The sequence below is a fragment of the Strix aluco genome, chromosome 3, assembly GCF_031877795.1.
Source record: "Strix aluco isolate bStrAlu1 chromosome 3, bStrAlu1.hap1, whole genome shotgun sequence".
Classification (NCBI taxonomy): Eukaryota; Metazoa; Chordata; class Aves; order Strigiformes; family Strigidae; genus Strix; species Strix aluco.
The window spans coordinates 80,052,794-80,080,775 of NC_133933.1; the positions used below are offsets into that span (position 1 = coordinate 80,052,794).

The 27,982-nt window shown below is 44.7% G+C and overlaps 1 protein-coding gene across 7 annotated transcripts; it reads left to right on the forward strand.

Annotated features, from left to right (window-relative positions):
- Positions 1-1,017: 1,017 nt before the first annotated feature.
- On the forward strand, positions 1,018-27,982 carry TRAF3IP2 (TRAF3 interacting protein 2). Of its 7 annotated transcripts, none has more exons than XR_012622566.1 (11): positions 1,018-1,186; positions 9,145-9,231; positions 9,483-10,238; positions 13,336-13,525; positions 15,773-15,948; positions 17,369-17,457; positions 18,936-19,004; positions 21,326-21,442; positions 22,433-22,519; positions 22,615-22,689; positions 27,390-27,444. XR_012622566.1 is itself a non-coding variant. In XM_074819317.1 (10 exons), the coding sequence occupies exons 2-10, from the start codon at positions 9,216-9,218 to the stop codon at positions 27,534-27,536; spliced, it is 1,635 nt and encodes a 544-aa protein (XP_074675418.1). In that variant the 5' UTR covers positions 1,018-1,186; positions 8,368-9,215; the 3' UTR covers positions 27,537-27,982. The 7 variants fall into 7 exon arrangements, 4 of the variants coding, with proteins under 4 accessions (XP_074675418.1, XP_074675417.1, XP_074675419.1 ...); XR_012622568.1 differs by having other exon boundaries at positions 18,936-18,999; XM_074819317.1 differs by lacking the exon at positions 22,433-22,519 and having other exon boundaries at positions 8,368-9,231; positions 27,390-27,982.

Below are 27,982 nucleotides of genomic sequence, written 5' to 3' on the forward strand. Positions count from 1 at the left end.
AGGAAATCAGTGCCTGCGTCACAGCTTCACCTCACAGTCCTAAAGAGGGGCTGGCAGAGTGGTTGGGTGCCCAGAGAGGGCCCGTCTAAAGGGAGGAATGCCGGGCAGGCGGCTCCCTGCTCCACCCCCAGTGCCACAGGAAGGGCACAGGAAGGAGAAGCTGCCTGAGCGAGGAGCTCAGGGGTATGTTTAGACGTCCCTGTAAGCACAGGCTGGCCGATCAGGCATTAAGGCATCATGCGGCAGCAGCCCATGGATTCCTGGAGGATGAAGAGCTGTGCACAAGTTGCAGTCAAGTCAGACTCCTGCTAGGGTTAAACTAAGCAAATGTAGGCTAAAGATCAGGAAGAGCTTCTTGGCAGGGAGATGCGCTGAGTGGGGGGTCAGGAAAGCAGTGTAGGCTGGGACGTGCAGCTGCTGTGGAGCCTGGCACTGCGCCGACCAAGCGGCCGGCATGGCTTACTGGGGCTCTTAGAGCCCCACCACGCTGTGCTATCAGCACCGGCGTTACTCGGCTTTCAAGAGCTGTGCGAATAGTAAGGGTTTCAGCTTGTAGGAAAAGCAGGTTTCTGCTCCGTGAGGATGTAGAGAGAACCATGGACATGTCTAGAAGTCTAACCTAAAATAAAAAAACAGATGAGAAATACTTTTTTTTTTGTTTTTTATACAGTTCTTACACCCATCATGTGATTGTCTTCAGTAGTCTGAATCACAGTTGGTTTAACGTTTGGCATTGTCAGTAAGTGACCGAGGACTAAAAGCAATGGATGACTTTCCCTGCGAGGCACACTGTTTGGGAATCACACCGGGTTTCCCCTACAGTTATTTATCTGTAGGGCTCACAGAGAGGCAGCCTGGCTTCCTACGAGAGAGGGAGCGAGCCGCACGCAGGCATTTCAAGAGAGTTTTAAGCTTCAAAGTGTCACTCCCCCGCGGAGTCTCCCACCGCCACCGCCGCTGCGTTGTGCCGTGCCGTGCCGTGCCTCTTCCACTTCCTGCTGCAGAGCCAGTTCTGCCGCTTACCTGGGAGAGGCAGGGAGGGTGTCGTAAAAGGAAGAAAAAAATCCACCCAGCCGGCCAAGGAAGGAGACCCAGGCACGCCAAGAGAGCGACGGGGTGCGCAGGAGGCACGCCAGCCCTCTCGCTTTCCTCGGCCAGCCCAGCTCAAGCCTCCCTCGCCCGCAAGGTAAGAAGTGTTAGAGATGCTGCCTTTCTCGGTCGCTGTTTGTAATTAGCTGTTGACCCACTTCTGGCTCTCGGTGGGGGTTTATTTTCCCTCAAATTGCTGTCTCACTCCCTTTCTCCCCCTCTCTCATGTAATGATAGCCTGAGTTTCACAGATGGTTACAACATGTTTCAGCCATTTCACTGCAGTTTTGTTGGTTTGTTTTTTTTTTTTTTTTTAAATCGTGAGGATTTGGGGGTAAACACTGGGAACAGACACGCCTGGTGTCGAAATGTTGTCCTGCCTATTTACGTAGATGCCTGGCAATGCCTGGCAGCCAGGCCTGATCCCACTCCCGCCCTGCACGGCTGTGCGAGCTCAAGGTGGTTTGTTGGCCAATGGCTCTCCTCTCCTCTCCTCTCCTCTCCTCTCCTCTCCTCTCCTCTCCTCTCCTCTCCTCTCCTCTCCTCTCCTCTCCTCTCCTCTCCTCTCCTCTCCCTTTCCTCAAGGAAGAGGCTCCATAGGACAGGTCCACAGACCTGGCGAGGGAGAGGTGGCTGGAAAACGTGAAGAAAACAAGATCCTACACCATTCTCCATGGCGTTGGTATGGAAACAGTGGGAGCTAGTTGGTAGTATTTAATTAGAATAAAATCAGCCATATAAACCTGCTCCCATTTCACACAGTAACTGTTTCAGGATGCAGGTTTTGTAGGGCTAGCATTGGCTGGGCAAAGAGAACAGCAGATCTGGGCTTACTGGTCCTTGACTGCCACCAGTGACCACCAGACCAGAAATTCTCATTTCCTGGAAGCCCCAGGCAGGTTCAAGACCTGGCCTGGCCATGTCCATGCTGCCTCAGGCAGGCAGTGATGCCCTGCAACCACCGGCTCACCAATGCCGCCGGCTGCTGGCAAGCATCTGCCGATTGTGCTGCTGCCTGCGATGCCGTCAGCCTCTGAGGTCGGGCTTGCTCTTGCTGAGCACCAACAATCTCTTGAAGCATGCTTTTTTTTTTTTTTTTATGGGGTTGGGTTTTCTTTTTGTCTTTCTAAGGCAGGAAACAAGGCATGTGCAATTATGGTGTTCGTGTCTGTCAATGCCCTCCACCCCCAGCAGTGGCTTTTGAAGTTTGGCAGAGGGTACACGTCTGAAATATATATACATTTATGCACGTTTCATGGAAGCAAGTGAGCTAGGCTTTTCTCACGCCAGCTGAGGGAGATGCATCAGTCCCCCAGGCTTCCCTGCGCCCTCCCACCACCCACACACCCCACAGCCCTCGTGCTGTGGAGCCAGGAGAGTGGTTTGGGATGAGGGATACGTCAGCCCTGCGAAATACCGGAGGTTCTCCCTTATTAGGAACTGGAGGCTCCAGTGTAAGGCACGAATCTACAGGAAAGCAGGCTGGGGAGATTTATACCTCTCAGGGTGGTCCCCCCTGCCCAACCCCACTCAGCCCCAATTTTGTGCCAGGATTTTTAGATGTCCCAGGGCCGTGGGATATCCCAGTTTGGGGGTTATTCAGTGCCTATGGGAGTTTTATCAGCATCAGAAATGGGTGGGAAGTAATCTCTGGAAAAAAAATATATTTTTAAGGATACCTAAGATCATTGCAGACATTTTCATATTTCACAACTATTAGAAAACTGGCAGGGAGTGCTGCCTATATGTGAGAGGCCTGTTTGGATCCTCCTTGACGATATTGCTCTTCTAGTTTCTCACTACTTATTGCCTAGCATTCCTATTACATGCATATCAAAGTCTACACTAAAGAGGCAAAAACCATCAGGTTTGTGCTAGCCTTTGCACCATGGAGTGCCCAGTGAAGCAACATCAGTGCTGCAAAAGGGAACATGATGTTTACCACTCAGGGAGGGTTGGAAGTATGTTCTTCTGTTCTCCTGGTGTATGTAGACTTTCATGCCACAGCTACAGAAAATATGTAAGAGCAACCATATAGTCAGTGTGGAAGAGGAATGTTGTTTTTATATTCTTTTTCTGCTTTTGCCATAAGTAGGAAAAATAAATATTACCTGCCCCAGAGGGCTTAAAATCTGGGCTAGGTACATGACACATTGCCTTCGTCTTTGCTGCTAAGGGTGCCTAAGGGAGAGGGTCCATAATAACAGCAGCCAAAATTCTTCATGGTGAAGTGTGAAACTCTGCAGTTTGGATTTCCTTGGCTGTGTTTATTTAGGTTAGAGACCCAAAACAGTTCCCACATTTGCACTTGCTCTTCCTAAAAGGATTTGTCTCTGGGGTTTTTTGAGGCAAATTGTGTCTACTGTTTCTGTAGAGAATGCAGCACTTAACACAAGTCTACTTACACATTTACACTTATCTGACCCCATGGCAACAGCATTTGCTGCAGTCTCAATGCATGCATCCTCACGGCAGCTGGCAAATTCTGCATCTGCTTACTCCCATCCTGCAGATGGATATCAGCAGCACCAGGGAGCTTAAAGGATTCAGCCAAAGCACACAGAAATTATTTGGGAATCAAGAAATTCCTGCCCATTCCCACCCCTTGTGATTTCAGCTTTGCCTTAATCTGTACCCGTGCCATTTCAGAAATGCCATGGTTGGTGAATAAAAAACCCTTCCCTTGTGTGTTGTGCACCAAGGAAGGTGAGATTTCTTTCTCATCCTAATATTTTCTTTTTTAATAATGTAGACAAATATAACTTTGATCAAAAGAGCAAAGATATTTTCCCCCTCTCCAGAAGTGATGGGGAGTGCAGTTATGCTCTCTTTGCAGAGCGTCTCTTCTGTTTCTTCATGATGGAAGTTTTCTAATCAAAAGCAGATAAATGGTTAGTGTGTGTTTTGGGACAGTGCATCCTGACAAGTCTTCATGCTGGGAAACAGATTAAATACCTGACAGATTGGTGGATGAAGAACTGACTATGAGCCAGCAATGTGCTCTCACAGCCCAGAAAGTCAACCATATCCAGGGCTGCATCAAGAGAAGTGTGGCCAGCAGGTCAAGGGAGGTGATTCTCTCCCTCTGCTCCACTCTCGTGTGGCCCTACCTGGAGTCCTGTGTTCAACTCTGGGCTCCCAGCATAAGAAAAACATGGACCTGCTCAAGTGAGTCTAGAGAGCCATGAAGATGATCAGAGTGCTGGAGCACCTCCCTTATGAGGACAGGCTGAGAGAGCTGGGGTTGTTCATCCTGGAGAAGGCTCTGGGGAGACTTTGTAGCAGCCTTCCAGTACTTAAAGGGGGCCTACAGGAAGGATGGGGAGGGACTTTTTATCAGGGATTGTAGTGATAGGACAAGACATAACAGTTTTAAACTGAAAGAGGGTAGATTTATATTAGATATAAGGAAGAAATTCTTTACTGTGAGGGTGGTGAGACACTGGAACAGGTTGCCCAGAGAAGCTGTGTATGCCCCCCCTCCCTGGAAATGTTCAAGGCTGGGTTGGATGGGGCTTTGAGCAACTGGTCTAGTGGCAGGTGTCCCTGCCCATGGCAGAGGGGTTGGGACTAGATGACCTTTAAGTTCCCTTCCAACCCAAGCCATTCTATAATGATTCTATGATTTCACAATCAGCTGCAAGAAAACTGCACAGATGAGCCTGAGCCCAGTGACCTTCCTCTCCTTGGCCAGCCCCTTGCCTCCATCAGACATTTTTTTGGGGAATTTGGCCTTTGCTTCAAGCTTGGGTGCTCAGGCCCATATCTAGTGACCTGCAGAAGAATTTTTTCTCCTTCATTTATGCTCTCCCTGCAGCTTCCCAAAAGCAGCCATCACCAGCAGTGGCCAGCTGTGAGCAGGAGGGCTGGGCAGCCTTCCTCCGGGCTCCTTGGCAAGAGCAGTGGAAGAACCTCTCCAGGTCTGGGAAGCCTAACAAGGAAGCTGGGATGGGATTTCTCCCCAGGAGCTTGGGCCACGGAGCACCCACCCGGGAAGGTTATTTGCTGAATTAATGCACGTTGCAGAACTGGGTGTATGAGCAGAGGAATGAAAAGGAGAAAGGGTGGTTTAAGGAGTTCCCTCGACATTTTTGAGAGCAGTCCAGGCCTGGATACTCTGTCCCTTTAGGAAGGGCCTCTTCACTTTATTACAAGCAGGAATATATGCAACGGCTTCAGCTGGTTATCAGTAATCTCCTGCATAGTCATAGGTGCAGGGGGGATATTAAATTCTCAAAGCTTTCTGGCAATATCATGATCTGACTTAAAGCTGCACTGTCTTTGGAAATGAGATTGGGCACGATCTACACTCTCCAGCAGTCTCCGTGCCAGAAAAGGGATCAGGCTACAGGTTTCTGAGGGTATTTCAATATGTTGAAGAATTCCTTTACCCTAATTCTTCAACACAGGATACCTAAGTGAGTGATTTTTCTGTTGTATGCATAAGTATACTTGCAGGATAAGCTACCTAGAAAAGTCAAAGGAAACCTAATGAAACTTTGCAGCACGAGGCAACATAAAATATCCGGTTAATGTGCTCAACGTTGGGTCTTTTTCCAAAAGCGAAGGATCTTCAGCAGTGCAGAAACAACATCCTGAAGCACTGCTGTTGGAGGAGGATGTTTCTGAATCATCTGTAACGTTTCCAGCAGCGTGGGGATTTCTCTTGGGAATTCCCATCCGCGTACCATTGCCAGCATTGCTCAAAATGTGTTCAGCGTGTCCTGGGGTTAATTTATCCTCAGGGCCATCTCTACAGACAGAGCTCTGCTGTTGTAGCAGCTTCTCTCTCCAACCAGAGCTACTGAGGGAGGAGGATGGATTCACTTTTCCTCCTTTTTAATGACGTGTCTAACACCAAAGCCCTCGGTCCCTCGGTGCCTCCAACCTTGGCCCTGCGGGAACAGGGGCTGTGCATGGGTATCAAAGCTCAGCTATCCTGCAGCAGGGTCTAAGCAAAATCATATTTTAAAAAACTAGAAGCTTTTGTGGGTAAAAACACAAGTGATGGAATCAGGTCTCTCTTCTGTCTGACCAAATTGATGTTTGGAGTAATTTTCATAATGTTTAGCTCATGCTACACAGGAAGGAAACAAGGCTGTCATTTAAATATTGAGTTGATTTGAGAGAGAAAGAGGCATTTATCCTTTCAGTGGGCTAAACTAATAGGAAAGACATTTTTAAACTATTCTGGAAGAGTTTGGTAGCTGATCATTTGCAATACAGTTAAAGAAAGTCTTAATATCCCTCCTCCAAGAGGCAGAGTAAATACACTAATTAACAAACTTGAAGAAAAAAAGTCTAAATTTTTTTTTTGCCCATGTTGTGCCTTTCATTAGGTTCACACAATCTGTGCATGATCTGTTTTACAGATAGCCAGATGTTAGTAATGGAACCAAAAAGAAAGACCAAAAACTTTGGAGGTTATAGCCTTCAAAGGAATTCAGTAACTTTTAAATCCCATTTGACACCCAATCCAAAACCTACTGAAATCAATAGAGAGATTCCCATTTAATTCACTGAGTTCTTGGTTTCTCTGCAGAAATCTGTTCTTCTTGTCATGGTGCTAAATTAAAGGCTGTTGAATATAGAGGATCTGAATTCAAAGTCTTTTTGATCTACTTCAGATTTTGATCTACTTCACAGACCATCAAAGAAGTGTCTTAGTGTACCAGTCATTGCAAATTTGTTTCTGAATAGCCATGTTTGGGTGTTTGCTAAGGATTATATCTGATAGGAGGGATGTTCAGACATGTGTGATGTGTGGCTAAAGAGGTGGAGCTGTACCCCAGTACCCCGCAGCTGAGCATGCGCTTTGTGAACTTTGCACAAGGAATGAGTTCACTGGAGGTGCTCAGTGGGGGGAATAAGAGTCTGCAATATGATTTGTGTTGCTCGAGAGTGTGTCATTCAGCTTACAAGCAAATGGACAGAGATACCCACAAGTCAAAGCATGTCAGAACAGGCACTTTGAGGCCAGATGATCCAAGGGTCAGGCTTGAAAAGCTGTTGAGATGAGCAAAAGGCAGATGCCTTGCAGGGAGTTTGACACCTAACCTTCACAGGCGCTTCCCTAAGTCTGGCAGGAGACAACTCAGCACCTTTACACCCTGATTCGTGTAAATCTGACTTTGCACTGTACTGTTCTGGTGAGTCACCACCACAGGACTCTTTTTTTAAGTCTTTAAACTGCCATCTGACCAAAGGTCCCAGGTAAAGGACATTTTGCCACCACCACGCTGGACAGCACAGCACAAGTCTCTGTCACGGTCCTGTGCTGATTATGAGAGCTCAAGCTTTTCCCTTCCCCATCACATTGGTTATGACTGTCAGAGAACCGTGACTCAGCGAGCAGGGCCGGCGTCAGTGACGTGGCGTAGAGGAAAAGGGATGCAAACCACAGGGAGAGATGTGTGATGGTGGTGAGCTGCCTGTCAGGATTTCAAGCCCGGGTGCTTGTATGGGAAGGAGCTGGTTTGGCACCAGACCCAGCTCTGTCACGCAGGGGCTGCAGCTGTCAGAGCAGCAGTGTGTTCACTGTGTTGGTGCAACTAATAGCTGCTCTGAGGACTTGCCTACATGGGAAAATTTACCAGCATAATTATCCCACTGTAATTATCCCAGGATAACTCTCCCTGTGGACGTACTTATTATAACATAGGATATGTATGAATATATGGTAAATCTTCTGCATAGATGGGTTTTAAGTTACACAGAGGAGGAATATTTACATTGCAGCCCAGCAGCAGAGCACAGTTTTTATCCTACTTCCCAGCAAATGTTACACCCAGAATTATCTATGCCAGAGGTACTTTCAGGGGGAAATACATGTCATTTGATCTGATCAGCATGAATGGAAAGCCTCACTCTTGCCCTATAGCACGGGCTACATCCTTTGCTTTTACAGAATCGCTGTGGGAGCCAGGGTAAAGGTTGGCACACTGCCTTACACCTCTCTGTGATCCTGTTCAACTGTTTTTAATACTGTGGTCATTTGAATATGTTCTTCATTTGACCTTTCTGTTCAAGCTGCTGTGACTGAAGTTGGGCAAAATCCTTGGATCACTAAAAGCTCTTCAAACATGTTGTGATTTTGACTTTCTTTACTAGGCTTTCAAGCCAGATTCCGTTGCCAAACGTTCTCATTCCTGTTGCTTGAGTGGTTAGTCCATTCTTCTCTGACTACTCTCCTACCTGGGATTTTAGCTTCTGCAATGTGATAGAAGGAAAATGGCTGCGGAAATTATGAGCACAAGGCTTGTTTCTTTATACTCCAAGGTAGCAGATAAAATTTCCTGGGAACAAGCTGATATGCACCCCTGATAAGAGGATGAAGATGGCTGCACTTCCTGAACCCACTCAGCATTCACCCATCACTGCTGCTGTCATTCTGAGTGAAGGTGGAGCAGACACATTCATCATCAGGGATCTCTTGGCTGGACCAGATTTACTGACAGCACCCTCAAAAGGAAGTGATAATTTTGATGTTTGGACCCCTGCCAATTCCAAAGGAAGGGAAAAAAAAAATCATCCAAAATCATCCAAACAGTAACTAACATCTCTAAATTATCTTTTAATTTTCAATAATTTGAAATAACAACAGCCATGTGATAATAGGCTGGATGAAGTGCTTTGATAAAATAAGCAGCCACACTTGGAAACAAGCTTTGGAGCTGAAATTACTCAGCAAAGTGTGGGGTGAAGTTTAGATCCATGGCATCAGTGTGAAGCTATTATTAGAAGGTCCAGAGTGAAATAATTGCAAGTGATTGTATTCCCTGGCATATGCCTGAGCCAGACCTCAAGACCCAAGCAGCCTGCTCTTTTGTCAGGTGCAGAAATTACCTCTGAGACAGTTCATGTGCTTTTCTCCCCTCCAGTCTCAGCAGGAACAGTAAGTTCCAGAAATCCCATAAAAGTGTCTGTTTTGCGCAATGTGATTTCCAGAACTCTAACCAGTATTGCTTTTCCAGTCCCTGAGATAGAGTTATTTTAGGATTACTGCCTGTGTGAAACTGTACCATGTTCACAAGAGTCCTTTCTCTTGTTTTCCAGTTTGCTGGAAAATCCTGGCCTTGCAGTAAGGCAGCTGACTCTCGTTTCTGGTGCAACTACAAAACTTGGAAATGGCCTCTGGGTCAGGTTAGTCCAAATTATAACTCTGTGCTAGCCACACTCCAGCTAACTCTATACTTTCTTGCTTTGCCAAAATTCAGCCAGACCTTTTTTTGCTGGTTTCTGCCTGTCTTTTTAAAAAACATAAAAATATAAAGAATATAAAGAACACATACTGCTCTTCAGTATTCCAGCTCACAGTCACTGAGTGATGACTGATGACAGGCATTTGTCTGTATGGATGTCCATCTACAATGTTTCTTCTCCCACTTTTTCAGGCACTTTTGTGAGTCGAAGCGTACCAGTCGAAGTGGATGAATCCATGCCATTGTCCCTGTTTCCCGAACATGTCTTGGAAAAGGTTTTGCAGCCTTCTGGAGAGGATATAGAGAATGAGGAGTCCCAGAGATCGTGTGTTGCTCGAACGTCTCAGCCTGTGGCCAATCCATCATGCCCCTGCAGAGCACCAGCACATCATCAGTCAGCACTGTCCATGGAGCCGGACAGCAGCTTGTGGTCAAAATATACTGATCCTGATGGAGATGGACGCTTCAGTTCCCCCGGTGAATCAATAGCTGGAGTAGTTCCCTCCAAGATGCATCTTGTAGCTATGGACAAACCAGGCATGCAGCCAAGATCACAGCTTTCAGCAGACACTGGGCACAACTCCAGTAAATCAGAGCAGAGCTTGTCTGATGCTCCCGAGGACTCGCTGGAGGAGAGCAGTCAAGGGAATTCATGGTCACAGCAACCCTCAGGAAACAGACCTCCAGCAGAGCTGGGAACCGTGGACACGGGGTACAACTCCCAGTCACGAGACATCATGGGCATCAGGCACCTGGAGCCCCCCTTGCCGTTGGTGTCTGTCCTGAACCCCCAGGACCTCCCAGGGCCATTGATCTCCAGAGAGTTTTTTGGACCTGAGCATCAGCAGTGCCCTATGTGCCAGCACTTACCCCATCCCAACACATCCTTGCAACCCCACGGCTGCTTTAGGCACCGCTGCCCAGCAGAGCAGCATCCCCAGGGCCCATGTGAGTAGCACCGCTCACCCCAGGGGAGGTTTTCCGGGTGTATCACAGCCACCATTCACCAAGCTGGTGTTTTCCTACTGTACTTAATGGCGATGCATGACATGCAATTTATTAACCTTTTAAAACATCTATTTGCAGTCCATTTTATATTTCCAGATTTTCAGGTTATACAGTTGGACTCTCTGATGTGGAATCTCTGAGCCAGAGAAAAAGTTAAAGAACTCACAGTTACTCATCAAATGAAGGCTAATGATTTTGCCTGGAAACTAGCCTTTGTCGGTCATGCTGAGCATACACAAACTTCTCTCTGCTGTTATTTCATATTCTAGTCATTTCCTTCCTCCTTGCATCAGTCATTCAGCAGCCTCCTATACCGACTTAATTCCTGTTGTTTTCATAGATTTCCTTGCTCCCACTTGGATCCCCAAAGTTGAGAATTTCCTGCCAGAATCAGAATGGGAGGTTACCCTTGATCTCTGTAAATAGTATCTTCCAGAGTTATGACCAAACTCACCCATGTGTTTTATTTCTATGTGAAAAGAGCGTGACATCCATCATCCTCTTTTTTTTTCTGTTGTCAGCTAAAATGAAAGCTCATTACTGAAAATGGAGCCCTTTCAGCTGCTGGTGATTGTATCACTGAACGCTGATGTGACTCCGTCAATATGGGTGTTTTGGCTCTTGGAGACTACAACGCAGTTTACAGCCTGCTATTAATTAGTATTCCTTTTCAGTCTCTGAGATTTTTATCTGTTATGAAGTGAGCTTTGAACATTCAACAGCAATATCATTGTTTTAATATAATTTATATTACATTAGACTCATGAGACCTTGACCCATTTTGGGCTGGCTTTGTAATAAAAAGCTGTAGGCCTGTTCTGATAACCCTTTTTTTTTTTTAACCTTCTGTTGACTCTACAGCATTTATATTACATCTGTTTAAGGAGTTCTGTCATTCCAGCAATGTGCTATAATTAGGTATATGAAAGAGAGAGGGTATCAGAGCCTCAGTTTTCACCTCTGATCTTGGGACTTTGTAAAGGACTGCAGATGGAGTTTCATCAATGTCTACAGCTGAACATTTGCAAAACATCCTCTGGTTTTCTTTCCTTACCTTCTCTTTTCAGTTCAGCTTTAAGCAGACAAAGAGCTGATTGCACAACACCCGTGACTATTTACCTCCATTTACTTCTCCAAACACGGGCATAGTGAGAAGTAGGACATTTACTGAATAAGGCCATTTTGTTTTAAAGGAGGAACTCTTGAGAGGATTTCTTTAGAAAAATCACTACCATTTCAACCATATCCAGAGGGCAAAAAGAATAAAATAAACTCAGATGGCTGAAGCAGATTTGGTCAGGACCAAGAAGCTGGCAACTGTACTCCTGTTTCTCACATGCCCGGTACAGAGTAAATCACCTCCTGACAGCTCCTTGCATTTCAGATAATTGTTGGGCAGTGGCAACCCACAACAAAGCTCTGCAGTTTGTGTGTTGCAACACGCCTCTCCCAGGGTATAGCAATTGTGCCCGTAGGCTCTAAGCTGGCTCCGGACACCTGCTATTTGAGATACTACAGAAAAACTGCTTCTGAAGTCAAAGAAATCCTCACAGCAATGCTATGTGCCCAAGGACCATTATTTGAGATATTTATATATGAGAGCTGTTGGTGCGTGCGGGCACACAAGCTTGGCCATGCTGTGCTTCTGAAAGGGAGTGGTTGCACCCATTAAAATACTGTGGTGTCAGACAGATCCAAAGGAAGCTGGTAAAGCATTGGCCTAAAAAACCTGTAAACCAAACAGAATCTCACAGACCCCTGCCACCTTCCCTAGAGCTGGTCATGAGGAACCTGTGAGAAGACCATATTTACTTTCAATTTTGTTCTCCCAGCCCTTTCACCCTGTCCTGTTGCAAATAGTTAAGAGGGGCATCATGAAAATCTCCTAAAACAATCTAACTAAATACGATATTACTGACTCACAATTTCATCAGGAATCTCTTTGCAACTGTGGGGTTGGTTGGGTTTTTTTAAAGTATTGGCTCCTGGAATTGGACTGTTTCATCAAAGCTTTGTTTTCTTTCTTTTTTTTCCCTCCCCTTTTTAAAACAATTTTAGTCCTCATGGCTGCTAGGAAAAGGAAAGCATGACCCAAAATAGCTAAAAGGATTTTAAAAAACAGTCTAGGGGGAAAAAAAGAGTGTTTCAGTACTGCAGCTTTCAGAGCCAGCTCATAACACCATAATCATGCAGCGCTAATAAGCCCTGCCAGGCTGGACTTTGATCTGTGCACAGCAGCTTGAAAGTGCACAGAGCTGCTGCCTAATGAAAACTGCAAGCAGAAAGACTGGGGGGAAAAAAAATATAGTTTTCCCCGTTTGGGAAACAAACAGCTTACATTGCTTTCTCTTTCAGTTTATGCCAACAGTTCCATTGTACGTTAGTTAATAAACAGCATTACGTGTGCACAGCCAACAACAGTAAGGTTTTTCAGAATTACTTGAGTAAAATTGTCACTTTGGGCTTCCCCTGCAGCCTCCTGGATGGCAACAGGAGCAGCAGAAAGGCCTTAAAAGGTCACTTAGACAGAAAATTCATACAGGGTGAAGTAACAAACCAAAAGAATATTTTTTTCTCTTTTCATTTACAATAATCACAGTCTGTTTAGCCTTAGTGTTGCAAACTGATTTGTTCCAGGATTTTGCATCTGCTTTCATGAGAACGTTGGAATGATTCATTTTCACAAGTTATTGCCAAAAAGAAATTAAAAAAAAAAAAAAAACAACCAAAAACCACTGAGACATGGTAAGTGCAGGGACAAAGCAGCCCTGAATGTTTAACTGTCAGTTGTCCCAACAGCCCAACCCAGGGCGGGGATCTGAACCAAGCCACATGTGAATGGGAAATAGGAAACTTCAGGCTGTAAAACGTTCCTTGATCTGGCTTCTCTCAGACCGAGATACCTGCAAACGCCACCAAACTGCTCAGTTTCCCACGACATGAAGGAGGATGTGCCTGGAAAGGAATAAACGCAAACTGAGGCAAAAATGTATTGGCTGAAATGATAGCTGCTGCCTTTATTTTCTCACCCTCCCAGATGGCAGAGCTCCTTACCAACATTTTGCACATACATCACAACCTCTTCCTCCTGTTCCTGGACCTTGCATGAGAGTTATCCGCCCAGCCCAGCAAGTCATCCCAAATTACTCAAACCCTCGTGCTCCCAAGGGCACCGGAGACCGACCACCCCAGAGGACATGCTCCTCCCCTGCTCCTCCTCGATTCCCGTAAGTATGCCTTGGGGGGATGGGTTGTGCACGGTGGAAGCTCCTCTGATCTGATTTTGTGGGCTTTCAACCAATAATTCTGAAGCCTTGTAATGTTAGCATGCCTGGGCTGCAGGGGTTCATGAGAGATGCTGGGTAGTTTTATTTGCTATTTTACACCCAACAGGGGCCTGACCTTACCCTAGAGAACTTCAAAGCCGGATACCTGATATGTTGTTACAGCACACCCTGAAATGAACGCATTAAGGAAGATAAACGCTTGAAGGTTAAAGGGATGAGGGGTTGAAAAATCTCTCAGTTGAAACCTTAGAGCTCTCCTGCTCGAGAGCAGAGGTCAATTCGGAGGCTCACTGCGGTCTTCAGCTTTACGCTGTACCAGCCTGGGACGCCTCAACCATTGGCTTCCAGTGATTTCCTTCTTATCTCTTCAGTAGCGAGAGAAAAAGGGAGAAAATCTCGTCCGTCACTGGTATCTCTCTACATTGCAGTTTGCAGCCTTTTCTATGATTTTTCATGTGGTAATAAAACACCACATGTCTAGCACTTTTCATCCACAGCTTTTTGAATGGTTTTCAAATATTAATTTACCAGACCTTGTATCTCCCTCCTTAAAAGTATGTCATTAACAGATGGGAGATACTATCCATGCAGGGTTTTCTCCAGACTCAGCTACCTGAAGACAAATTGAAGCTTCACGTATTGAGGACATCTGAAATCAGACCATTTTTATTCAAGTGCCACAATACTTTCAGAGGTGCTAAACTTACAGGCATCTGTGTTTGAAAATGTCCGCTTATGTGACACGGCCTCGGCAGAAAACTGAGAGAATAGGCGGAACAAAAGAGGGTGGACAACTGAAATACCGCACTGCTCTGGTCTGTGAAAAGTTAGGTGCTGTGGCAGAAAAGTGAGAGCAAGATAAGGCAGTACCTGCAGCAGAGACTGCACTGAAGATATGTATGAAAATGTAAAAATACTGAGGAATAGTGGGTGTCCTTTGCAGTAGTAAAATTTTAAAACAGACTCCTAATTTTTGGTGCGTTTGTTAGGTAAGGTGAAATTTTGGGAAGATCTGTAAATTAGCCACAGGGTGGTTTTTTGTGGCAGTTGATGAGGTACATGTTGCTTTTCTTGGTACTTTCTTCTGCTAAAAGAAACCCAGAATATGCGGGGTCTGTCCTGCGGCTGCGTGGCTGGTGTTTGCATGCTGATTCCAGGAACGGCAGTTATATGTTGGTAATATTTGCCTATAGAGTATTTTGTAACACAAAACATCTGTACCAAAATGAATAAACCAAATCTTAATGTGACAACAGAAAACATGCTGTGACCAGCCTGTCATCATTCATTTAAGGAAGTCAAAGAAAAAAAAAAGAGTGGGCTTGATTGACTAAACGTCACTGCTCTGTGGGGAAAAGCTCTCAAAGAATCCTAACACTTGTCCAACAGATTCAACCCAGCAGATTCAAAGCACCCTCACATAAAAATCTCTGTAGGTTCCCCTTCCTATTGACTTAAACTGTGAGGACAAAGTATAGTAGGACAAGAACTACTCAGCTTCCTAAAATCATCCCTTTCTCTCCGTTTGTTACAATAGCAAAGACACTAGGCAAGGTTATTGCAGGTCTGGAGCACAAATCCCTGACATGAGAAATGCTCCTTGGGTGTGCTGTTGCTGGTCAAGAAATTAACTTTGTTCCCTTTAGTAAAACTTTTTGTCCAAAACTGGAGACCCTCCAAGCTGTGCCAGAGCTGGAGGTCGAGTGCCCTTGTACCCCCATTTTTCCCAATCCCCACCTTGTGCAGTGCCTCCTGTGCTGCACAGGACACCCTGAGAGCATCTGAGGGTGCCATGAAGCACCCTTTAGATAATGGGAAGAGGTTACCCAAGTGCCACCCTACTCCCGTACGTGCATAACAGCATCCACGACACGGCATTATTTCTTGCTCAGAAATGGCCTTTGCTTCTGCTGATTGCAAACTGAACAGCTTTCAGCTTTGAGGTGCATTTACTTCCTGTGGCTAATGTTGCTTCTGCAATAAACTGCTTCTTGTGGTAGACTGTCACCAAGGTATCTGTTCAAAAGATGCTGTAATAACTAAGTAGAAATGCCAAGCTAAGCATTTCTCCAAGAGCTTTTCCTAGCTAATATGCAGATAAAGTTCTTAGTGTGTTATTAAAAGAAAAGAAAAATCTAGCTCTTGCCTGAAAAGAAATAGTTTTTAAATCCTCTCTTTTCTTTGTAGAAACCAGCTATACAACCAGCTACCTAATGGTCAGCTGCCCCCCAAGGCATGTGGCCCAGATGAAGCATGCTGTTGTCCTTCTGACAATTTTCCATCTCCAGCTGCCGTCCCGAGACCTCTCAGTAACCCTGCAGCCAAGGGAACTCTGAGAACCAGCAATTTGCCGGAGGAGTTGCGTAAGTGGTTAGCAAATTTGTTCTGTGCAAGATTTTATGGCGCAGCCTGACAGCTTAAGGTGGGAAACCTCTGAGGGGGACAAGGCAGGGGGAACGACATTAAGACACAAAGACAACAAGAAAAGAAAATACTGAGTATCATCACATCTGTAGGGTGTGAGCATTTGTGTTTGGCGGGATGGAATTATACCCTTGAATCCTGAAAACATAATTGTCATTAATTGCTTGTTATTTTGTTTACAAAAAATAAATACCGTTTAGATTGCTTTCATGACTTCTTGCTAAACAGGATGTCCCTTTGAGGCAGGAGGCACTGAAGCTTACAGTAGAAGACTAATAACAAACAAAGCCCTAGGGATAAAGCGTTTCTGCCTGTCCCAAACCAGACAAATAGGTCGAGTCTTGACCTCAGTTTCTCCCTGACCCGATGAGTGGGGATGACTTTGGGCCGGGAGGACACACTGAGGGCTGAGGGCAGCACAGGCGTTGGCTGAGGTGCTTCCCCAGCCACCAGCCCCTGAACTGCTTTCACTCTTCAACTCTTACGGGACAGTCAGGTTTCAGAAAACTGGCTTCCTTCTTAATGCCATGCTGGCTAGCAGGTGAGATATACCATTGCTAAGAACCTCCACATCTCTCCTGAGGTTTTGATTTTTCCCTTATTCTTCATTTTGAGCATCACCTTTCAAATCCAGAGTTGCATCTCTCTGGCCTGTAGGAGTGAGTTATGACACCAGATGCCATGCTTGGATAGACCCTATTTTATTAGTTAGTGTGTCCTAGATACAGGAATTACTGGATAAAATTGTGTCATTTGTGATACACACACAGCTGGATTAGATTAGCCAGCTGGTTTACCCTGACCTGCAAATCCATGATTCTTTAGTTAGTAAGAAAACTCCTTCCACGATGGCAAGGACAGCTGAAGACAATGCTGTCATCAGCCATCCATCCTGCCTGAACAGGGAGTTAACGCTGCAGTAAGGTGAGGCATGCGTAAGGGCTGCTCCAGCTCTCAGTGAGATCCATGAGGTCTGGGGAAAAGCTCTGCTGGTTGCAGCCAGCGCAGGTGGCACAAGCTCTGGGTGAGGGCCCAACCCCACATATGCCAAAGGGCTGGGGAAGCAGCGGGTCTGGCAGCAGGGCAGGGCACACGGCAGAGCGGTGTTACCCTCTGCAGCTTCCACAGGGACGCTTGCCAGTGGCAAGGCAGGAGGAGCTTAAACCTAGAGCAAGGTTTCTGTACAGGGGGTTGAGTTCAACACCAACATGCGCTATCTTGCATCTGTTTTGTAAATAATCAGAAGAGACATAGGTGGGCAGAACCTGTAGTGCAGTGGAAAAGGAGGGCTGTGAAAATCTCACCCTCTGAATGATGTATTTTGACATATCACCTATTCACATGGACTCTCTCTCCTAGGCAAGGTCTTTATAACCTACTCGGTGGACACAGCAGTGGAGGTTATGAAATTTGTGAACTTCCTGCTTGTAAATGGATTTCAAACTGCTGTAAGTATTCCTTTTGGAGAAAATTACTTTCAACCAGGGGAGAAAAATGACATTTTTTTAAAAAAGCAGAGGCGACACGCTGTCCATTTAGATGTTTTTCTGTTTATCGTCGCATTTTGTACGTTAAAGAAGATACAAAAAGAATGAATTAGCTTTGGCTTTAAAAGTTGTAACTTAAATGATTTGCCTTTTTGTTTGCACATATTTTAACTGAATTTTATGCTTTGAAATATGTTTTAATAATGACTCTGGAAAATTTCATTTTATGACACCAGATACCAGATGGGCGATAGTATGAGGTTTTGTGAGCTATTCCATTAACATTTTCTCATATTTGATCTGTAATATCAATATTAAAAAAGGTCAATTTTCATGTTCATTCCATCCCAGATTTTTTTCTGCAATGCTATTATATCGTTGTTTCTTCAGATGTGAAGAACCTTTCTGCTAAAAAATGATCTAAAATCAGTGTATTTCACACAGCTTAATGAAACAGCCCATCTCATGGTTTCATTTGCTTTGTTATACTTTTAAAAGGGATTCTAAAATCACTGGACTGAAAAGGTCTGTGTCAGACTGTCTAATCCCATAAACTATCCAGATTTTCATTTAACTTCTGTGAGTTTGCTTCGTCATAACAGCCCTCTCTAAGGGAACCATCCACAGAGGCTCTAGGATTCAGTGTTCATCAAAATCTTGATTCATATTTTCTTATTTCAAGTGCATATGCTATCTGACCCCTCAACCTTCACTCTTTGGCTTCAGTTCAGGAAAGCATTTAAGCAAGTGGCTATCATTAAACTGAATGAGGCTTGGTGGGGGGCTTTGCACATGCTTATTTATTTTCATGAATCAAAGATTTTTTCCAGAGACTGCAGTTATACTTCTCTCCTGCAGTTCTGTACTATGACCAATTCATAAGAAGGCTTTGGACACCACAGAGGTATGGAGTAGAAGGCTCATTAATAGCACCTTTGCTGGACAGGCGATTGTTGGACCCTGCTGCAGAATAATAAATATGACAAAGTGGCCCCAAACCAGGGCAACAAGTACGTTCTCTACTTTCAAAAAAGGAAAGAGAAAGACTTGAGAGAAGAACATAACTCTTCTATCAAAAGCTTGGAGAAGTTAATACGTACTCCATTGATCACAGTCATTGATTGCCAGTTTCTGGGTTTACTGAGCATGCAGAGAAGTGAGTGGTGTTGGTTATATTCAGTCCTGTGAAGTCCTCCACCTCTCTGCTGTCGCTGAAGTCTGGGTTACTGCATCCGGTATAAGTGACCTGGCTGACTTCCCACCACACACCCTGGAAATTTAGTTCAATATGAAGCTAAAAATTGACACTCAGTATATACCCTCTGTGCTGGTTTTGGCAGGGATAGAGTTAATTTTCTTCACAGTAGCTAGTATGGGGCTATGTTTTGGATTTGTGCTGAAAACAGTGTTGCTCATCACAGACTTTCATTCTCTTGCAGATTGATATATTTGAGGACTCGGTACGAGGTATTGACATCATTAAGTGGATGGAGCGCTACCTAGGTGATGTATGTAAAGGCAATTTAACCTTGTTCATGGCAGAGGTGACCTGAGGAAAATGGTTGAATTATTCTAATAGCAACAGGAGCAGAAACAAAATGCAAGACCCCTTCCTTGCCCCTGCAGAAATGGCAGAGGCCTTGAGAGAGAGCATAGGCAGATCTCATTCATTTCTGTATCTCGTGGTCCCAAAGCTCTTTCTTTAAGAAATGAAGTGCTAATCCTGGCATTCCTGCCAAATTCCAATGCTGGCTGTTACATTCAGCCTGAAGCTGCCATTGGACAAGTTGTTCCTCCATCTCATTTTCAAGTAGTGGTTTTAGCTATGCTTTGTTAAAATGATATATGTATTTCATCCCAGGCTGCATAGTAGTGGCTAATGTTCATCCTGCTTCTCACTTGTAGCTTTTACATTGCTATCTAAAACACAGAAGGGTTCTTCTGGGTAAACCACCCTATATGTAAACTGGGAATTGGTATTCTATTAGTCGAATGATAGATTTGCTCTCATCACTTTGTATCTATCTAAGAAGTAGAATAAAGATTTTGCTGCCAGTGCAGTCCCCTGCAGCAAAAACTTCGTCTGAAGTTCAACTGAGCAGTGAGTACGCATCTCCTTTAGGATCAAGCCATTTTGCTGGCACAGCTGGAGACAAACCGGCGATTCTGTCACTCAACACATGGGGTGGCTTTCTTTAATTCATGCCTTGCTGGGTACCCACCAAGCCTCTGACTCACTCTGGACAGATCTCCATGGCTCAGGAACAGGATGACAAAGTGGTGGGCTCTCCCCCACCTGAGCAAGGAAGCTCAGCCATCTGGGAGAGCACTACCCAGGTTTCCTATAGCTGTCCAGCAGGACACCTTAGCTCAAGTGTACTACCACACAGGCATGGTACCACTGCATGCAGAGCCAGCTCAGGGCCTCTGCTGCGGCAATGCAGTCGTGCCTTTTGGGGCTTTCATCAGGACAAATTAGGCTTGGGCTCACCATGTGTAATGGAGGTACTGAAACTAGAAGCCAGGGTGAATTTCCTTTTGCCAAGAACATCATTATCACTTAAAATACAAACTGGCAGATCTCCTTTGGGACTCCTGCACAGTCAGTAGGAGAAACCAGTATGTCCAGAGATCAATTCCCTGCCTCCACATGCGGACCCTTCTCTGCCTGCCCCAGAAATGTTTGTTTTCCTCCATTGACTGTAGAGGCAGTTTCTAACTTCAAAACCATTACAAGTGTGAGGAAGAAGGGACTGCTTGGACCCAGGCAGGGGGATGTGTGCAACCAGGCATGTCTCTGCAAACCCTCAACATCTGTAAGTGCTTACATGCATGTCAGGCACAAGCAAAAGTCATTCTGGAGTATGTTAAGTCAGTATAAGGGATAATGGCTCCTTACCGTATTTGACCCTGTGGTGGGGCAAATTCCCTTGATATTGCACAGGAGGAAGGAGTTAATTAGGTGCCAGGCTGACTATGAGCCACAGACTTGGAAGTCTTACACAGCCTGATGTGGCGGGGATGAAAGACAGGCCCTAGGTAAACACAAGTAGGAGGCTTTCATCTGCTGAGCCTCTTCACTGGCCCACCGTTAAGGAGGAGACATGTTTCCCAGATACGAAGGATGGCCCCTCTGAGGAAACCTGAGATCAGTGGGGACCTGGGATTAAACAGGTCACAGGCCGGATCCGGGCTGTCCTGACAAGGTGAGTAGCATTGCCTTTGGCCCACTGCAACAAGGTGGGACAGAGCTGCTAGGTACTCCTAAACCTGCCCAGGCTGTACACAACAGCCCGCCCCTCTGCACAGCCACCTCTCTGCACACTTCACCACTGAGATGAGCAAGAAGAGTTGTCATTTCTGTTGCCAGGAGCCCTAGAAGTAGCTTCCATAGACAACTTCCACAGACAACATAAAGCCTTCGGTGGCTTTATGTATAAAAAGCCATAGATGGTTAAATAGATGCACTTTTGCATAAGCTGTTGGAAAACATTTAGGTCTGAATTTGAAGATAAAACTTTTCTGTGTATGTACATAGACACTCTACACTGATAAAAAGTAGCTTTTTATTACAGGGATTCCAACTGTGAACTGGTAGTTGCTAATATATCTCTTGACATTTAGATTTTCTATATTATGAGATCTCGAGAAATAATGAGGAGAATGAGTGTACGAGTTCTCCTGTATTTCCTGCCAGAATGAATGAGATCCTCTCATGTTTGCCAAGAACATAAAGATCACTTAAAACACAAACTGGCAGATTTCCGATCTGCCTCTACCAAACACGCTGCATTTCCCAATTTCATAAAAGTGCTTTTCTCCCTAACAGAAGACGGTGATGATAATCATAGCAATCAGTCCAAAATACAAACAGGATGTGGAAGGGGCTGAATCCCAGCTGGACAGGGATGAACACGGCTTACATACTAAATACATCCACAGGATGGTAAGCAAGGACATGCATTTGCTGTTTTACAAAGACTCTGTCTCTTCTTCTCAAAAGACAAATCTGTTTCCAAATGGCAGGTTCTTTGCTTTGTTTTCCCTAATCCCCACAGTTAAACACCCCCCTTTGGAATTCATTAATCCTCCCTCTCATCAGCTCCGTATGCTCATTAACATCTGCTAAGAGGTTCAAGGAAGAAAAATCCTATTAAACGTGCTCATCTTATTTCTCCATGTTCTTTATTGTTCAATTTTTTTTTCCCTCCTTCACCTTCTTGAGCCGTTGTTGCCCTGTCATACAGCCCTGAGCACAATCTTATCTAACGGTGCCTGACCTTCCTCCCTATAAATCAGCCCCTATCGCTTCAGCCATCCTGTAACTGAGGTCTTTCTTTGGGCAGCAGTAAAGCTGACTGAAAGATGGAATTGTAAAGCGAAGGCCAGAGCTGCAAAGCGGGGCTCCTGGGGGGTGCAGGGTGGCAGGGGACCAGCGGCAGTCACAGATGCCTATCTCTGCAGTGTGTCACAGGATGGACATTTAGCCCAGAAGAGCCCACAGAGCCATGAAACTCATCCTTTCTCCCTCAGTTAATGGTTTGCTGCCTTTCTCAGCCTATAACCCATCTGATTCCCCAGTTTGACCCCACAGTCAAACTTCTCAGAAACTGTCACCAACAGATGAGCTCTCAGCAGTACTTTGCTGTCCTTACCACTCCTGGGATGCCTCTGTCTGGTGACACGGAGAACAGGCTGGGTCCCAGCTCAGGCACGGAGCTGGCACATGGGGAAAAGGCTGGGTCCTAGCCTGGACACAGAGCTGGCCTCCAGCTGAAATCTTTCACTCTGTTGGAGACAGAACAGGGGCCTTAGTCAAGTCAAGCTTCATTGGTTCTAGATGGATTGCAACTGCAGCTAAACCCACAATTATTTCACACCACAGAACTAAATGCTCAAGAAACGTTGACAGATCTCTCCTGTATCATTTCTGTAGTAATGAAGAATCAGATTAAGTGGCCAAACAAAACGATACTGAGTCTACCAGCAATAGATCAAATCACTTAACAGAAGAGCAGTTTAAGTAAGCAACAAATGTTTTTACACATAGGATTCAGATGCATGCAAAGAAAAATTAACATGTCGTTACAATAAATCTGGCAATTTGTTCTATTCTAGATGCAGATTGAGTTTATACAACAAGGAAGTATGAACTTCAGATTCATCCCTGTGCTTTTTCCCAATGCCAAAAAGGTAACATGCATATATACTTGTCGCATGATTAAGCACATATTATTTTGATCACAGTGCACCAGATGAAATCTTAAAACCCAAACCCTCAATTTCTTGGTTCTTAATATCCCACTAGTAATATTCCAAAGCTACATTTTACATGAAAAGTTTATAGCCTTATGTACATACAAATAAAGAACATTTCATCCACAATATAAATCAGCACATAAATGTATTTCTGATGATGAATGTACAACTAAAACTCAAATTGTCTTGAGCATTGAAAGAATTTAAATGGAGAGAGACAATCTATCCAGCAAGCATGCTTTTTATATTAACCCTTTTATAATTTTGTCCAGATGTAATGCTGATGAGTGAGATGGGAGAGATTTATGACTGATGTGAAGTGAGGATCTGGAAGAGGGTGGGTTGAGAATATAAAAATAAAGAGGATAATAAATATTAAAGTACTAGGCTGTTGCTTGAACTTTGATGGGCCCATCAAAGGCAAACTATAAGTTTTTTTAGGACTTGCAATTTCATCTGCCCTCCTTACTGGTTTTGAAGATTCATTTGAGAATAAGAAATAAGCAGTGCAACAGATTCCCGTCTCTTCTTCCTCACTCTGAGAGAATCTCTTGGATTTTTACAAGGCCAGAAAAGTTAGACAGCTTCAGTTATAGTTGAGAAATTGCGTCCTTCCCCAAACGTAGAACGGATGTATTGTATTCGTGTTCACTTTTCACCACTAATTGCTCTGTGCACTGTTGGGTAACCCTAGATACAGCTGCATTTTTGAAAAGTATGGAAGGATTCTTTGTATTTCTTTGGATGCCCAAATTTTGGAATATGAGTCAAAATGATTGTAGGTCTGTGAATTCCCACTGCACTTGTGGAATGTAGTGTTATGAAGTTCTTTATTTAGGCACCAATTTAATATAAGCTCAGAAATTTTAAAATATGTCCCTGGGTTTGCAAAATATGTGAGGTCCTTTGAAATGAACAGTACCTCTGGTATTTCATGTCATTCAGCTTCCTTCCTGAATGATCTCAGTCTGGTACTTGCCTTAAGTGTGAAAAGCTGGGAGACAGCGCTGGTGGGAATTGGGCAGACCAAAGGCAGGGTACCGGTCAGCATTTTCAGTCAGTCTTTGCAGCGTGTTCTGGGGGGAAAGGGTAGTACTGCTTCTAACACTGCGGGCTCCTTGAGTGACTGCCACATGAACAGACCATACAGTCTGCAACCACTTGGCACCTTAAGCGTTGCAGAGAGAAGTGACCCAGCAGGCACTATAGCTGCCTTTGGGCTTTGAGGCAGACACAAGAACAATAAACTTACATTAATTTTGGCTGAACTTTATGTATCAGAGGACTATTTAGCATATAGCAGTGGTTCTCTCAGACAGTGATCTATATGGAATTTCCAGGGCTGGTTTATTCAGCTGCTCCTATCAAAGCATCAGGCTCCAGGCAGCCTTCCTGCCCATCCTCTGTAGTCCACGTCACCCTTCAGTATTTCGAGAGGTGCCTTTCTCATCTAAATTACGCAGATCAACATTTTCTGTTGCTGTTAAGCTTTGCTCTCTTTCTCCACACATTTCTTTGGTACGTCATCTACCTTCATCTAACTGGTTAATGATCATATAACTGAGGACATCATGGGTGGAAGGAGAGCACCAGTTGCAGTAATGAAGTCTGAGGGCAGTCAGAGGAAGTGAGGTACCTGAAAAATGCCACATATATGTACAATTGGATGATGTTGGCAGGCAAATTACTTTCATTTTGTCTTTTTTATACTGTCCTTTACATGTTCAAGTACTACTGTAGCTGGCAGAGGAAAAGAGCAGGAAAGCAAGGCTTGGAAGGTTTCATCTGGGGACATGGCTATTAGATGAGTTAATCTCATACAAAGCACATCATAAAGCACTGCTGGTATGTGAAAGCTAGTCGACCTCCAACAGGAAGGGATCTATGTGATCCAAAGATTGTTCATTAGGAAACTGAATAATGAGGAGAAAAAGCACAACACAGAGTTAAGGTGGAACTGGCATTTCCAGCTTCCTATTGTATACTGCTAAAGGATTGCATCAAGCCAATCCACAGTAATTTGTCGTCCTGATCCGGTCATCCACTGACCAAAGCATTAAGCCATGATTGCCCCATGCTGGAGGCTCCCTCTGTCAGAGCAGAGGCAGCCAGAGGGGTGAGGTGAGCAGGGTTGGTGCCAGGGAAGGCAGGAGAGCTCAAACCATGCTCCGCTGACACATCCCTGAATGCAAAGCCCTGCCTTCCACACTAACGTGTTCTGCCCTCTTCCTACCACTTTGATCCTCAGTTATCAAATACTCTCTCTATGGTGTAAAGAGAATTTCCTCTCAGCTTACAGATACACAGCTGAATACAAAAAATTAAATGGGCAGTAATCATTTTCCCATTACTCCCACCCGCAATGACAGCTGGTGTCATGGGACAAGGAAAAGCCCCCTTCTTACTTTCTCTGCTCACCTTCTGGATCAAAATAGCAGCTATAGTTACCCTTTTACCCCCACACACCTCCCTCAAGTTAAAATTATTCTCAGAGTTGATTATCATGGAGGTGCTTTTTGCACTGAGTTCATTATGAAGGATATTAAATGAAATTGGCCACAGGAGCAGTTCTGGAAGAAAGGCACAGAGCCTATCTCTGGATGTATAGTGCCTCTCTCATTATATCGCCACTTGCTGATTTCTTACCTACTATACATTTCTCACACTAATTTTGATCTTTTCAAGCTTAACTAATGATTTCCCATGTGGACCTGTATCAAATGCTTTACTGAAGTCCAAACCAAATATGTCTACTGCATTTCCTTCCTCCAAAAAATGTAGTTTCTTATCAAAGACAGAGAGAGGGCTCATTTGGTAAACCCTTGATGTATTTCATTGAATTTCCTTCTATAGCTCTTAACCAGATTTAGTAAAGAAACAAATCTTATGTAATAAGTGTGCTCATGTGCATGCAAACATAGTTATCTTTCTTTGTCCTAGTAACATTTTAATTTCTTGGCCAATTTCAAACAGCTTTGTCAAAGGAGTAAAGTTCACAAAGATTAAAATCCATTCCTGTGAAACAGACTTGCAGGTGGAGGCAAGAAATCTTATTCACGCTTCTACCAAAGGGAGCACTGCCGGAACACTGCCCCTTGTTGGGCAGTGAGGTGTCCACCTGGAACAGCAACATTTTAAAACCTCCACTTTGGGGAGACCATTGACCAAAGCCTATACTTTCTCAGCCACTGCAGAAAGAGGCCAGGCTTGATAGACACCTCTGCCACTCACCAGGCTGCTTGTTCAGAAGCCTATGTGAGGTCAGACTAATAGGTCTGTAGGTACCAGTGTGACTTACCTCCTTCTTATACGTAAATCCTATAGATATAACAAAGTGGTTGCATCAATTAATATAAACCGCTCCATGGGCAGTGGAAACAATGCAGCCTCATTCCTACAGCTGTACAGGCCAAGGAAAAGACAGCCAATTTGAGAAGCATGAGGCTTGGGATTGAAAGATTTGGACTGCAGCTAGCTTGTTTGCTGGCAGGCAGGACATGTGCTGCCCATGCCAGGGCATCCCCTGGCGAGACGCCAGAGAGCTGGTGCACACCAGCAGCCTTTTGCTCTGTCCTCTTGGAGCTAGCTCCACTGGCTTGACAGGGACTGTGCTGCTCCTAACAGGGGCCACCTTGGGAAAATACTGCCCTGCTAAATGAGAGGTCCAGGGAGAAAGCGCTGGATGTCTTGACTGCTCATGTTGCTTACCTGCTGTCTCAATTTGGCTGTGTTCTGGTGTTCCCAACAACAGCCCTCCAAACAGAAATCTCCACAGTGGACATAAGATGGTTTTGGTCAGGGATCAGTCTTTGAACCTCTTTTAATCCATGGTATGATAATAGCCCTTCACCCCTACACATCCAGGCTGTCCATATGGAAACCTCTCAAGGCTGTGGAGACATGGGAACATGAGGTCTGAGCAGGCTCCTCTCCATCAGCCTGCTGTCACTGTCCAGGGCCATGCTGATCTCAGCTTCATTATGTTAATGGGCATTAGCCAACCCCTCTGAAAGGCTGGATATTTCCCAGGATGCAAGGAGTGGTGGAGATGTGACCCTGCTAATCTGGAAATGCATTAGCCTCTTCTCAAACTCAGCATCAGCCTCAACCTCCTGCTCAGGAGGTGGCCAGAGGATGCCATGCTTGGTGAAGGAAGGTGCAAGGGGAGTGGGGAGAAGGCTACCAGGGTGAGAAACACTCTCCCGGGGTCCTGCTCTTTCCCTATTGTTTCTCATCTCAAGGTTGAACATGTTGTGTGGATCCTTCAGCAGCTACTAAGGTGGCAGTCTTTCCCTGGTAGGGGCACTGTAATATCTCCCTTCTCAATGTTTATTTTCACAAGCCTTTAGGTGCCTGTCATTGAGCTCAGACACCCTTTGAAACATGGTGAAATTAGCCAATGTGATGGCAGAAAAGAAAGGGAGACAGGCAAGCTGTGAGATCATACAAAGTTCATTTATTTAGGAACCCAAATACAATTTTGAAGCCAAATTAAAATTTCTTGTTGTTACGGGAAGTGCCTAGAACAGACAAAATGAAATTTTGCCTGGCAGGGTCTGATGGAATCTGCAAGGTTCTGGTACAGATTCAGGAGGATTTATGAGAATTCACTTTTTGTTTTTCTTGTTTTTCAGGAACACGTGCCTACCTGGCTGCAGAACACTCACATTTATAACTGGCCAAAGAATAAGAAGAACATCCTTTTGCGGTTACTGAGGGAGGAGGAATACGTTGCTCCTCCAGTAGGACCTCTACCAACACTCCAGGTTGTGCCGTTATGAACGTTATTACTTAAAGTGCACGACAAGCAGTTGTTAAAGGGTTGTTCTTGGCAGGGAGCCAACGCTCTTCCAGATGGCTCTTTTTGATGACAGAAGACACTCTTTCTGCTAAAGGAATTGGTTGTCTTGGGTAACTCAGGCTCGGCTTGTTTTCTACCATGTTAAACATCCTTTTCTGAAGCTGATGGGGCAGAACTCTTTTTAAATAAGCTGCAAATGGAAAGAATGCCCAGTTTTATTTTAACATCTGTTTTTAACATATTCCTTTATTAGTTGATATAGCAAACAAATACCAGAAATAATGTTGCAATAAGTGTAAAATAAAATTTACATCCTCCTTTTTGCTCAGGGTTTCTTTAAAGATATTCCTGCCTTGTATAGCATTATCAAACAGCTAATTTGTATATACACTATTAAATATATTTGCCTTTTGTAAGGCAACCTTA